General features: G+C 40.4%; 2 protein-coding genes across 6 annotated transcripts in view; one reads left to right on the top strand and one right to left on the bottom strand.

Moving 5' to 3' along the window:
- Nucleotides 1-6: 6 nt before the first annotated feature.
- ARPC5L (actin related protein 2/3 complex subunit 5 like) lies at nucleotides 7-9,655 on the top strand. Its single transcript, XM_026657328.2, has 4 exons — nucleotides 7-170; nucleotides 4,997-5,069; nucleotides 5,786-5,962; nucleotides 9,088-9,655. Exons 1-4 carry the CDS (start codon nucleotides 28-30, stop codon nucleotides 9,148-9,150), a joined length of 456 nt encoding a protein of 151 aa, XP_026513113.1. The 5' UTR covers nucleotides 7-27; the 3' UTR covers nucleotides 9,151-9,655.
- Nucleotides 9,656-11,051: 1,396 nt separating this feature from the next.
- Nucleotides 11,052-14,158, bottom strand: part of GOLGA1 (golgin A1) — a 28,666-nt gene continuing 25,559 nt past the window's right edge. For all 5 annotated transcript variants that reach the window (XM_029912733.1, XM_029912736.1, XM_029912735.1 and 2 more), the window contains one exon: nucleotides 11,052-13,694. In XM_029912733.1, the coding sequence (XP_029768593.1) occupies nucleotides 13,614-13,694 (81 nt within the window). In that variant the 3' untranslated portion in view covers nucleotides 11,052-13,613. The remainder of the gene's footprint in view (nucleotides 13,695-14,158) is intronic.

Below are 14,158 nucleotides of genomic sequence, written 5' to 3'. Positions count from 1 at the left end.
GCGCGGCGCGGCGGCCTCTCCGCCGGCATGGCCCGGAACACGCTCTCCTCGCGCTTCCGCCGCCTGGACATCGACGAGTACGACGAGAACAAGTTCGTGGAGGAGCCGGACGAGGCGGCGGCGGCGGCCGAGCCGGACCCGGTCCCCGAGGTGGAGGCGCTGCTGAGGCAATATCCTTCTGGGGAGCCCTGGGCCCGGCGCCGCGCCCGGCGGGGAGAGCCGCGCCGGGCGGCCCCGCCGGCGGCAGGGCCCCGCTTCCTGGGGGTGGGGCGCCGGGCCCAGTCTGCGGGGGGCTGCTCTTGTGGCGGCGCGCTCCGCGCTGCGGGGGAGGGGCGGGGCGGGGTCCGCGCGGGGGCCGCGCCAGGCCGGCGGTTTGACACCACCCGTCTCTGCAGAGCTAGTGCAGGAAATGGGGTTTCGCGGCGTGTCGCCTGCCTCGCTGAGTCTAATCCGCGCGAGGCGTTGTGGTCTGCGCTGACTTGCTGCTAGCTGGGGCTAGAAAGCCGCTCAGCCTCTTAGTCTGGAGTGTGACCCCGCCTCTGTTACAGCAGCGTCCCAGGGGAGCCCCCGGGAGGCTGCAGAGAACAAGCTGGTGAAGGGGCTGCCGGGCAGAGATTCAATGCTCCTTTTTGTTTGTAGTTGCAAAGAAAACTGTAAACCCACCTAAAGTGTAACCCAAGCCGTGATGTCTGCCTGAGGTTGCAGAAAGCCTGAAACACTAGCTCTGATGTGTGAACTGAAGCATTCCTTTCACTGGGCACTACTCAGATGCCGCTGATGATACTTTAAAAGTCAATATGATTAGCTGTTACTTTGCTCAGAAAAGCATGTATTAGAACGTGTATCATGCTATGAAGATTTACTGTTACTCTGAGGGGGATTTTCAAAGGAACACTTGGCAGAAAGCCATCTAACTCCCAGTTGACTTTCAATAAGTATAGGATGCCTAACTACCATTTGTACTGTTGAAAATCTCTCCTTTAGCAACAGTTTATATTGCATATGTCTTTTAACACCACACAGTCCATGGTTGCAGTGTGGGCATTATTGCCTTAAAGGGGGTGGGGGGTCTCATCTTTCAAAATTTAGTGTGAAACATGCATTTCCCAAAGTGCTTTTGTAAATTTAGTCATGAATATAAATTTGGTGAGATTAAGTAGCTGTGCAGGACTGAAAATACCTATAATTGGAGAAGTGTTAAAAGTATAATTTTTGATCTGTTCTGAGGTATTCCTTAATGCTCCTAGGTATGACTCATTTACATAGTTCCCTTATAACATCTGTTTAAAGCTAAAAATGCTTGGCTCCCCAAAATGTTATCTTAACCCATCTCTCCTTTTTTTAATCTTTGCCTTTTTGCTGACCAGTTTCATGAGTTCTAATTTCCATCGCACTTTCTGTTTACAAGAAATAATTAGTTTGTTCATCTTTATATGATACAGTTTGCAAAATTGAAAACTCCACTTGGCTGATAAAAGAAAGCAGCAAACATGGGAAATGAAAGCAAGCCCCAGACTATGCTTTAACTTTGATTATGATTGGTATCTCTTTGCCTGTGGAATTCTAACCAGATCCTGAAATCTGAAATAACCTGATTTATAGTTGCGGGTACTAGCTTTGCATATTGCAACACCAACAATTCTGTCATTTTTAGCAGTTTATGAAAGGGGATTATGTGAGATCTGATCTCAATTTTTGTAGCAGTTGGTTGTAATTCATAGTTTATATTGAATTGTTGATAGAAACATTGGAAGCAAATTAAGTTACCTAATTAGGGGTTGCAGACAGAAGTGGACAGAGTGCCTTATATAGAAGGAGAATGTTCCATTGCCTCATCCCATTTCTGAAATAATTTTTCAAGTAGGACAGTGTGTTTTGAAGTGAGTTAATTGAGCCAAACTGATGTAAATGTGCTTAAAATAACTCTGCCACCAGCCCCACTGGGACCTAACCCAGATTATTCCTTTTATTAAGGTTCCTGTTCAGAAGATGAAAGCAAGGAGGCTCCTTGACACAATATGTTTTTAAAATGAAGCCTACAACAAGTGTAGGGGGGAGAGAGAGCAGGATGGCCTCTGACTGGAAGGAGAAATAGTAGTTTTAGTTTGTCTGTGCATCTTAGAAAATACCAGTTGGAGTTGTGCAGATCTTTTTTCACAGTGTAACCTAGAGTAAAGTGTTTGATAGCCTGGGAGGCTTATGTCTTCCACCCACAGGCTTGCACCCATCACTAATATATATCAATAGTGACTGCTTTACCCATGTGGAGATGACAAAGTTCATTCTCCCCATTCACTGCTTGGATTCTCTGCTCAAACTGTTAAAAGATGATAATTGTGGTGGTTTCTGTGATGTGGGACTTCTCTCCATTAGGGGGCTGGACTAAGCCCCACCAAATCATTTCAGATTGGTCTGAACAGCCATCAGACCTGGGCTGGATTCTAGTCTGTCATCTAAAGATGCCAGGATCTGTATCTCATTACCAATCCTCTGCGCTATCTTGTATCCATATTATGTAGTTAAGATTCTGTCACTGTAAAAATTAAATTAGGCAGCAGGCCAATAAACTATTCTACATTGTATAATTTGATTAGTGACTAGTTGCAGTATGTGCTGATCTCTTTATATTGATCAGAATTCTTCCTGAGTGGCAGCTGTCACTTGGGCTGCTCTTCCTCACCAAATAAGATCGTTCATGAAGTCCTCCAAGATGCACTTTTCTATCTGAACAAGTGTTGGGAATGACTGAATTAACTATTTTATGGCAGCATTATTTCTTAAACCCAAATATGAAGTTGGGGGTAACACAGGACTGGCATGTATTTCAGAGAGGGGCTCTGCTATTAATTAAGGAAGTAGATTAGTTCATTAACATCCTGCTGTTACTTGTATTTATAAGCATGATAGAAATGAATAGCAAATTATTTGAGTTTTCCAGTTATAGTTGCCAGTATACCAAGTTACTTTTTAGGTGACTTTTCCCCCTGGATGCCATTCTTGTTACTTGGCATCCCTGGAACTGAGCAAATGAGAATGTTGGGTTGTAAGGTCAGATGGTTCCATAGCTCAGTTTGAATAACTGAGAACAAGCTTTGCTGATTTGCAAAGTTTTAAGTTTTGTGTGGTGAATGAGGAGGTTTCTGTTTTTATAACAGTGTCGGCTTTAGTTTAACTGACAAAGGATTTCCTGTCACCTCAGATGTGAACTATTGCTTTAAAAATTATAAGTGAAGAGGAAATTGACCTTGAAGCAAAATGAGCACTTGTTTGCAATCCTTCATGCTGTGCTGTCGGGCTTTAACAATCTTACTCTTGCGGTGTAGTTTCAGGGCTTGGGATCACAAAGTTAATTAAAATCATTGGGAACATAAATCTGGTGCTGATTTCTTTGGCATCTTTTATTTGTTTTTAAATTTATATTTAATTGCCTGATACTTGCGACTGTTCTTACTGTACAGTATAGAATTCCCTAAACTACCTAGCTCCATTACCACAATTTGACTTATGTAGAAAAGATAACATCTCTTCATTGGCAAAGCTCAGGTTTCCATACTCTCCTCCTGTGGGAGGATAAACTTTTTGATGCTGTTTCCTGAGATTCTCTACTGCATTTCAGTATCTTTTCCTGTGCATCTATAGCTACGCTTAGGATTTGCAGGAGACCGGATTGGATGCCTCCCAGATGAGGTATGCATGCATTCCCTTTCATAAATAGATCTGTGTAATCTGAATCTTTCCCATGCTGTCAAATATTGCTTAGGATACAACCAAGGCTCTACTATCTCTGTCTAACCTGGGCTGCTTCTTGCATGTCTTCTATGTTGTTAAATCCCATAATTTTCTCTCTACATACTGTTCAATGGAGGGATTCTTTTGGTTGACTCCTCTTAATGTTTCTTGAGTTGCCCATAGCAGATGCTCAGGCTTCATTCTTAACACATGTTCGATATTTTCTTCTTCTTCTATGGTTAACTTTGTAGATAAGGAGTAGTTCAACTCTGATTAATCTTGGCATTTGTAATAAATTCATTCCATTTAATATTTAGTATTTTCCTGGGGCATTTGTTTTCAAAGGCATTTAGATATTTGTCTGTAGCTTTGGTGGATTTCCTGCCTCCAGAACCATATGCAAGGTAAAAATGACATTTGAGTTGAAGTTGTAGTTTGGTTTTGAAAAGACTAAATCTTGTTTAAGCTGGTAAATGCAGCTGCCATCTTGCCAATTTATGACATTTTCTTCTGGATATCCCCAGTGGACGTGTTTTTATTTTTACAGCTAATCTAACATGGCTTCCTTCTGGACGCGGAGCTCTTACCCACCTACTTTGTGAATTCTAGCTTTAGGAGCTGTGGAAATCCTGCATGCCCTTTCTCAGCAAAACCCTATTGAAAGAATTGGGAATGCTTTCTGACTGAAGACAGGATAAGACCCTTTTTAGATTGTGTGCGTGTGTGTTCAGGTTACATGGACCCTGAACTCCATAACGCTATTTTGGAATTTCAGTGTCTACACAGTATCCACTGTGCTCTTTCTAAGTAATGTAATTTCTGTGGCAAGCTGGGATATCTCTGAGTTCATGGTGATGCTCAGCCATTATTGTGTACAGTATGGATAGTATTTAGAAACAGTGGTAAGAGTAAAGATCTGTTGACCGTGAACTGAGTTTCCTTTTGATGTGCACACTTTGACACTCTACTTTGCTACTACAACGTCTTTTGGAAATCAAGTATTTTGTATTACAAAGCAAATTGTGGTGATCTTTAGAATACTCAAAAGGCTATTCACAATAGTCTTAGCTATATTAAAAATGAGGGATATGACAGCCTTATCAGAAGGTGTGGTATGTTGCTACAGTTGATCCTTGCTTCCTGTTTCCACTATCTCGAGTTAGGTGTGTTGGAATATCCAATGCTCTGAACTGTCCTTTACAGAATGCTTATTAATCATCTTTAAGAATATCTAAACAATTTGGGTCCTTGACTTGCTGTGCTGCACAGGTGATATGCTCCAAGCTTTCCACACAGCCTTAAGGAATTCTCCCTTGAACACGAAGAACCAAGCAATAAAGGTAAATGAAGCCTCTGGGTTTCTAATTGTGTGACTGTTAGTTCACCTTAGGTACCTTAGCTGCCGACACACTGATCCTTATAGACCCGGCTATGGAGTATTAGTACACTTTAAAATAACATTTCTCTGAAAATATAAATAGCTGATCATTAATAACCTATTATGTGAACCACTTGTAAAATGTATATGCTGTATATTTGTACGTAGACACCCTTGATTAGTAACTGCTTCTGTTCAGTGGCTGGACCTTTACTATGCAAACTCTAGGAGAAGAATATTAGAAGCTATCCAATATATGTGGCTTCTCCACCTTGGTGCACACACCTGGCTGGATGGAGTGGGATAGCAAGTTTATGCTAGGGCATAGCAAGTGGGAGAAACTTGCTGCTAAGATACTTACAAGTCTGGTCCACTGACCCACCAAATCCCATCATGTTTTCTCAGAAGGAAACACTGACCCTTTTCAATCCTTAATGTTTAAAGAAGTTGGTTCTTAAATGCTCCTAAACTACTGAAATTTAAAATGGTAAAACTAAAGCCTGATGGTTCACAAACTGACAACCTTTTATATCCAGCTGACAGTTCCATTGCATGTTATCTGTTAGGCAGAAGTCATTAGCTGAGTAAATGTGCATTTTGGATACAGTTAAGATTTTGCTGGTTTTGCTCTTTGGGGCAATAGGTTCTGATGTCATTTTACTTCTCTTGTCGTTGCAGGAACGGGCCCAGGGAGTGGTGCTTAAGGTCCTGACATCCTTTAAAAGCAGTGAGATAGAACAGGCAGTAAACTCGTTAGACAGAAATGGTATTGACTTGTTAATGAAGTACGTTTATAAAGGATTTGAAAAGCCAACAGAAAATAGCAGTGCAATATTACTTCAATGGCATGAAAAGGTATGTCTCTCTTTCAGTGCTGCCTAAAGATGAAGTCACAGTTCAGTAGGATCATTGGTGGAAATCTTCTGAGTTTCTAAATGCTCTATGTAACAGTACCTATGCAGAATTATATAATATAATTGTGGTCAGTGGAGGTGCTGGAGGAGGAATCTGATGACAGGGCTACACTGTTTGGGAATTCATTTCCCTACTGGTCTGCCAGAGCTTGGATTCACTCACTCTTAGTAGGCTTCAAAGTCCAGCTTTTCTTGCATCCATTTAGGAAGGTTGGGAGTCCATGGAAGGAGGAATAAGGTGGAAGTATTATGATGTAGTTGGGTAGAGTGGTGTATTTTTCTTTGTGGTAGAATCTACCAACTAGGAACTTGTAAACAGAGACTTGATTAGTCAAAGTATTAGACTGGGAAAGTGATTTTTCTAATCTGGTGTCTATGTAGTGCGAGGGGCATAGGCCTCTGGATATGTGCTAGAGAAATACACACCTGCCAGAGCTTTCACCTGTCATACTCCCATAAATTGGCATCTGGATGTACAGGACTGAGCAGTGATCGTTGCACAATTCTACCTTGCAAGAGAAACTCTTGTGAAGTCTTGCAACTGAAAAGCTCCTACTTGGATCCACACTCCACCTTAGAGTTCAAGTGTGGAATGACTGCTCTGACGTGTACTATCCTGAGGCAAAGATCCCCTATGGAATGGCTGTTCTGTGATCCTACAAGGGTGTGGTGAGGGCCTTGCTGCCAACAGACTGTTTTGACACTTTCCTTCCTGCCACCCCTGGGTAGGGTGCATGTTTGAGCAGGCATAGGTCTGTATGGAATGATTGTTCAGCCCCTCTCCCAAGGGTAGAGTGTAGGTCTGAGTGTGGAACAACTGTCTTGAAAAGTCTATTTAAAGGAAGGAATCTCTTTAAATTCAGGGTACATCTACAACCGCACAAGGGATGTGTTCAGACCTTGAAGGCTTTGCCCTTTGGGCATGGACACACACATTTGCTGATGCCAACACAGCAGTGATACTTCGTAACTGCACTGAAGACTTCTGCAGCTGCCACTTGCTTTGCAGAATGTCATTTCAAATGTGGGGGTGGGAGGAGATGCTGTCATGAGAACATGTCAAAGAACATATTTCTGCTTGCTTTTTGTTTCCAATGAAAATGATGGTTTCTGGCTATTATGGATTGGTGGCCCATGGTGTATGAAATTACCCGGCATACTGCCTTGGCTGGGGAACTGTTACCACGCAGAGTATGCAGCCAAATGTAAAACAGCCTACACATATCACCAGACTTTGAAAGGAACGAGGCAGTTCTGAAGTAGAGTTGGCCCTGTTTCCAAACTGAAGCTTTGCTTGCATTCTACTTTATGGTACTACTGGTATGAAGAGTTACTCATTCATGGTGAGAGGAGTCGTCATCTGTCTAGTCCTTTGAGATCTAGCACTCCCTTTCAGTACCTTTTACATTCGTGTCAGCCCAGCTTTAGCAATAGATATAGAAACCATTCTCAGTTGTGACTTGGGTGCAAGTGGGTAAAAACTTAGGAATTCTTACACACCCAGCTTGTGCATTACACACAGGCTCTCCCACACCTCTCTTAGATAGATGCCTAAATTATAACATTGCACTTTCTAAGAGCAGCAGATGTTTGACACTAGTACTCCCTGCTCCAGGTTCTTAGGTTGTAATACTTCATAGGCTGCATTTTTATTGCATCTGTCAATTTAGTCTGCTTGTAAGTTTATCTGCTAGTCTTAATTACATACATATTTAGCTGTTTCTCCCAATCACTAGTATATCTACCTTTTAGACCCTAATGTAGGTACATTTTGGTTTGTTTGTACACAGGATATGGAACTTAGACTAAAAACAAAAGAACCTTGTTTCCAGTCAGAACTATGGCAGGTGACAGATTCTGTAGTTGTGGTAATGTCATACAAAGTTTTATTAATATCTCCAGTGGAATTGGTGATAGCTTTCTCTGTCCTAGAGTCTTTCTGCACCATCCCCTTAAATTTGAATGGTTTACAGGATGTCACTAGGTTACTGTCTGACAGTAATGTCTCCCTTAAGTGTCCTTGGGCTCTCTGATAATACAATAGCTTGTCTTACAGAACCAGGCCGCCTCAGATACTTGAGTACCTCGCAGTCTTCATTCTACCTATCACAACACTCTTGTGAAGAGTGAGATTATTATCCCCATAGTACAGATGGGGGAACTGAGGCATAGAGACTAAAGATTTGCCCAAGGTCCTGAAGGAAGTCGGGGCAGATTTGGGAATTGAATCCAGGTCAAAAATCCCAGTTTAGCACCCTAACCACTAGCTCATCTCTCCTTGGTGATTTGGGGAATAAGTTGTACCAGGGCCTAAAGAGTATAAACATAAGGCTTGTTACCACCAGAAGTTAAATTGTTCTGTAAGGTCACAACTGCAGGAGGTACCTGCACAGACTTTAGGTGAAAGCTTAATGTAACTTAAACAGTTCTATTAGGGTTAAATAATTTCCTGTTTCTATTAATGTTGTTCTTAAGAAGTTGGGATAAACTGTCCAGTAATATGTTCCCAATGTTTGGCTTTAGAGTATCTTTTCCAAAAATGGCTGCAGTTGCTGCTGACCCATTAGAATGTTCAACCCTTGAACCAGTAGCATAATGCCAAACTGTTATGTTTCCTTGGTAACACTAATACTAGATCCTGTGGGCATATTTCCTTTCTAGTGTCTCTGAAAGTGAGATTCCACAAAACGAAAACTGCTTTCTGCTTCATGTTCATTTGCAGATTTGTTACCCTATCATTTTCAGAAGAATTAACTTAAACAGTAATGTTAATTCCAGCACCTATTAAGGAAATCTATTTTTCATTAAGGAACCTTTTTTAAACAACTACTTCAAAGGTTTAAGAGCAAGAAAATGTAAAGTAAGAAGTAAATGCTTAAATAGTGAATAATGTCTGAATTTCAGGAGTTCTAGCAACAAATGGAAAAGTGAACTATATACTGATTGGTGTTACAATTAAGTACAGAAATGAGGTTAGCTAATATCTGCTGTTATGTTTGAGATGCCTTGTGTGTGTAATGGTGTGATTTGATGTGTAATATCTATCTCCTTTTCCCACCCTCACAGGCACTAGCAGTAGGTGGACTAGGTTCCATAGTAAGAGTTCTTACAGCAAGAAAGACTGTTTAAAAGACTTACCTTGAACCAAGATGAACAGTTTTGGACTCAGAAGAAAGAATTAGCTGAAGTGATACTGGTCCATCTTTCTAGACATTGCAATCTACTGAAACTTTGGAAACCTCTGGAATGCTTCTAATTTTAAAGGTTGGGGGAAAGAGTAAATATTACTGTGTTTTCTGACTATCAAATATAGGAGCTGAGACATTCTGATCCCTTGTTTAAAGGTAAAGCAGAAGGCAGAAATTCTGCTCTCATTACTGTAAGGGGAGAGGTAATTAAATCCTGTGTGTATTGCTTATTTAAAAGAAGAGGTGCTGTGGCTTCAGTAGACACAATTGACTGGTTTCTGGGTGGGGGGGAAATGTTTATTTGAAAGGGGACTTTGTACATACAATCACAGGACTAGCTGGACTACTGGTTTGGTTTCATTGTAAAGTGCCTGCTGCATCAATAAAGCTCTTGGATTGTAAGAGTCAAATAACTTAATTTTACAATTTAGATTAATTTGCCTTTGAATCAAGGGCAGTTTGTGTAGGATCCCACCTCCACATAGTATTGTGCTCTTGTTTACATCTACACCACCTTGACTGTCTCTAAAGGACATGCTTTAAAGTAGGGCACCTTTTCTTAAATGGATGGAATGAGCACCTCTAACTACACCTTTGCCTCACTCTGTGTTTACTTGAATGTTTTCTTTCTAGCCCTGATTTAATTTGTATGTATAAAAACAGGATTAAGTTAAGTGCCAAATATAATATATGGTGTTATTAAGGGTATCTAATGGAGGGCTCACTTTTTCTCTTTATGCCAGCTGAGCAAGGAACTACTTCAAAGCTTCATGTATAAGTAATGCTGTTATGGAAAATGTGTCCTTGCCTTTTATGCATTTAAGTACAGTGAGTGCTTGCTCATCTTCTGAATAGGAGCTCTCTGATGTTAATCTTTAAACAGAAGTACATTCACTCCCTTTGAAGTGGACCTTTTCTGAATAGTGTCCTGCTAATAAACTATCAGCACATCTTTAATGTACAAAGCTGTGTAGTCATCTGTGTGAGAGAAGATCCTGGCATGTTGTGTTAATGCTATGGATCATATAGCACCAGTCAAAAGCAGGGGAGTGTAGTTTAGCTTTAGGTAAAAAAACAAACTTGAAACTCAGTCCTGTACTGTAGTTATCTTTAGAAAACCCTATGGCAGACAAGACCAGAACTAGTACTGCATGGACAGTATCTGTTACTCTAGTAATGGGTTCTGCTGTGTGATTAAAAATTAAACTTAGCCTATAAAGTGGCTGGGTTCTTTAACTACAAACATATGTAGATCCTGCTTTCTCTGAGGACTAGGACTTAAGATGCAGGGGGTTAAGGTTGGAGGAACTTGTCACATGAAAGCACCTGGAACAAAGGCTTTAGGGTAAGTTATCAGTGCACAACATGCTGTCTTCTAGGTAAAGACCTCCCTCTTCCCCCCCCCCCCAGGGTAACTGAACTTAAGAAATGAGAGCTTGAAGGCTCAGCTCATGGGTTCTATGTAGTGAAGAGGTATTACAGCACTGCTTCAAGAACCACCTGTAGCTCCGGGAAGATGGCTTTTTAATCAGGTACTTTTCAGGCTAAAGAAGCCATGCAGGGATGAAAGGGTACTTAATTGTAACTACAGGGCAGCAGTTGAACTTGGGCTTTATAAATGGACCTCACAACCTTCAGTGAAATTTGGTCTCCTGCAGTAGGTGTTATGCTCCCCTCACTTGATGCACAGGGTTGTCAGAGATACAAGACACAGAAGGTAGGAAAAGAAAAAGCACACACTTAACTCATGAACCCTACTTTCTTATCAAGGGTAAGTATAACAGTTCTTCCCTCCCCTCCGTCAGTTAGCTCCTTTACATGTTAACTACCTGGTGCACTGACACTAGAATACCATGGAGCTTGCCCAATAAGATGACTAGAAGGAAGTCCAGAGTTTTAATCAAAAATATTGCACCACAAATTCGTTCAATTGTTTCAGAGTTCTATAATACAATCTATATTTACAACACAAAAGGAATAGATTAAAATCCCCAGGCAGCTATTCATAGAAAGGATTATATATACACCCCAGGAGCTTCTATAGAAGGAAATGAACATTAATTGTTAATATATACACCATAGATTATTCTTGCTGTGATAGTTAAAGAAAATTCAACACAGGAAAACTAACTCATGGTAAATTAAGGACCTTTAGGATTAAACTGAAGTTATGCTATTCAACAGATACTGTAAATTTCTCTAGCATACAGCTCACCTTGTTCCCTTTACCCTGATCCCCTAACCAGTTGAGACTGCTTTCCTTCATGTTAAACAGCAACCCATAGCAGATTAAGGAACAACTCAAACCAGCTTCTAAACAAGTCCTTGGGCAGCATGCTGGTAGTCACTGGTGGACAAGAACAGTAGGATAGGCATCACCATACTGGAACTTAGCTGCCCTAGATCCACTGTCATCAAGAGACATTAGCAAGGGTCTCTATTGCAATTGAGAATGTCTGAATTCCTTTGATATCTTATGGAAAGGTGCCATTCATCCTAAAGTAATTTTTATAATCACAGTAAAATGAACGCTTTAGCTCTAAGCACACACAGGCATAGCCCTCATTACTCCATTTGGAGAGGGAAGAATAATGGATGAAAGTCTCTGCCCCTTAAGATTCATTAAATTTTCTAATGTGAAAGCACATTACCCCAGTTAACTTACAATAACATACAAATGTAAAGGCAGCCCTTGAGCCCCTCCATTGAGAGTAATGTTGTAGATGAAGCTAAAGCCATTAAAGGTGTTTACTTAGGTATAAGGACAGAGCCTGTTTACTGAAAATCTTGTTGCTATTCTTCCCCAATAGAAGGGTAACGTGATTCATTCCACAAGATTTATAAAACTCCTTTTAACATTACTCCTACTAGCACAGGCCTACTCCTGCACCCTCAGTAAGGTTAAAATACTACAGTGACTCTTTATGGTAAGACATTCATAAGCATTTGGTCTAAAATTCTCTTATGTATATGTTGAATTTTCATTAACAAGATGTATTTGATAAAAATACTGTTATTCAGCAAGAGCCTTTGTGCAACTTGCTGCCTGTTTAAGTTCTATATTTTCTATGTAGTTTTTATAAACACTTCAGTTTTTTTTTTAAACAAAGCCAGACAAATTGCTGCTTCCCATTTTTAAGGTAGTTTGTGGTTAGTGACTAAGGGAAAAATTCTACTCCAGCTCTGTAGGGCAGATCAGGGCTTAGTCTGTCCTTCCTCTCCAGGGAAGTTCATAGTATTCAAGCCACAATCTGCTGCGTACAAGCTGAATTCTGCCTTTACATTAAAAAGACTAACATGCTCCAACTAAAGAATAGTATGTCAGGAAAGAGCTAATAAGCCCACTACCTTAAAATCAAAGCAAATTTAGTTGCAGGTAAATGTAAAGTCTGAAACAGATCCAGTCAATACTGCTTTAGGGGGAAGCAGATGTTAGTTATAAAAGTCTGCTGCTAGCAAACTTGTAAAGAAAAAAAAAAATCAAAGGTATTATACTGACGTTCTTTGCCCTTTGTATCACTAAGATTTTTTTCCTTTCAATAAGAACTCTGGAACTCTTCTTTTAATTATGTTTACAATAAACTGAAATTCAGCTTTAAAAAGTATTTAAAATGGTTTACTACTTCTCTTCCCAACACTAACAACCTATGATACAGACTAGTACATTAGTTTAAAAGGTGACTGAGTATTAGGTACTATAATTAAGACCATTTTAAATATTAATTTTTTCTTTAAGAAAAGTAAAAATCAGACAACTATAAAGTTGTGCTCTCTCTCTGAAAATTAAATAAATGTCATTGTGCAGTTTTCATGACCGCAGGCCAGGATATATGCACTGTAAAATTTACACAGTGATATGAACAAATGCTAACAAGTTAGGTCAGTATAACAAGGCAAGACTTTGTTTTTGGTTATACCCCTTGTTCGTGTTCTCCAAAAAGCTTTTAGAACAGTCAGGAATTGAACACAGGACCACCAGCAAACACCCCTTCATTGCCACCTGTGCCCAATGAGAAAGGGAAGCTTTACAGTATGTACCTAGAGTTATGCACCTTTAGTATTTCATGACAAATGTAAAATGTCAAAATCCTGAACCGCCACCAATGTTTAGTGAAATTAATATAACCCTTTGATGCCAAGACACGGGATTTATGAGCATAAGGAGATAGCTGTTACACAGCTAACAGGACACTGAGACAAGAGTCCCTGAATCCACCCCAGAGAGAAAATTTCAATTTGCAGTGAAGGATGCTGCTTGTACAGTATATCTTTGTAAACAATTAGTCAAAATTCTTGTACAAAATACTGCAATGACAGTGATTAAGACACACCTGAACTAGTGTGTGAAGAGTCCTTTTCACAGAAAAAAGAGGCTAGATGCTTATTGCCCATTTTCCAGTTCCCTTAAGACCATGCTGTCCTGGGATTCGAGATGGATGGCCGGATACTGCCTTTGGGAGATGGCTTTGACCCAAACCACGACATCTGGCATGGGAAAGCACAACACACATTAACCTAGACTCTTCTTTTAAATCATGAGGAGTATGAATCACGAATAACCATGTAATGCAAAGTGCAGCTCGCTATGCCCTTGGGTACAGCAGCCAGTGATCACTACCACATGAGAAAAAGAGCAGAGACTAAAATAAACAGAGATTAAACAGCACAAATCATCTGTGGGGTGGTAGTGGGTCATTATTAAATGAGATTCAGGCACAAAACAGCAAACTGACTGGGGCTCGGCTGATAGAAAATAAAAATGACAATTGTCAGCAAGAGGATGAAATGGCAAACTACTCAAAAGGTATGTTCTTGTTTAATCAACATGTAATTTATCTGCTCTAAACATGCTTAAATGTTTGTAAACACACTGGTCTGCTAATTGCATGAAAACAGCGATTGTCAGATACAGAACCTAAAATTTGGGAAATATGTTGCTGAACATCCTC

Source organism: Terrapene carolina, unplaced genomic scaffold (assembly GCF_002925995.2).
Source record: "Terrapene carolina triunguis isolate 2854851 unplaced genomic scaffold, T_m_triunguis-2.0 Scaffold238, whole genome shotgun sequence".
NCBI classification, from domain to species: domain Eukaryota; kingdom Metazoa; phylum Chordata; order Testudines; family Emydidae; genus Terrapene; species Terrapene triunguis.
Note: the sequence above shows the minus strand (reverse complement) of the source record. Positions and strands in the feature narration are given on the sequence as shown.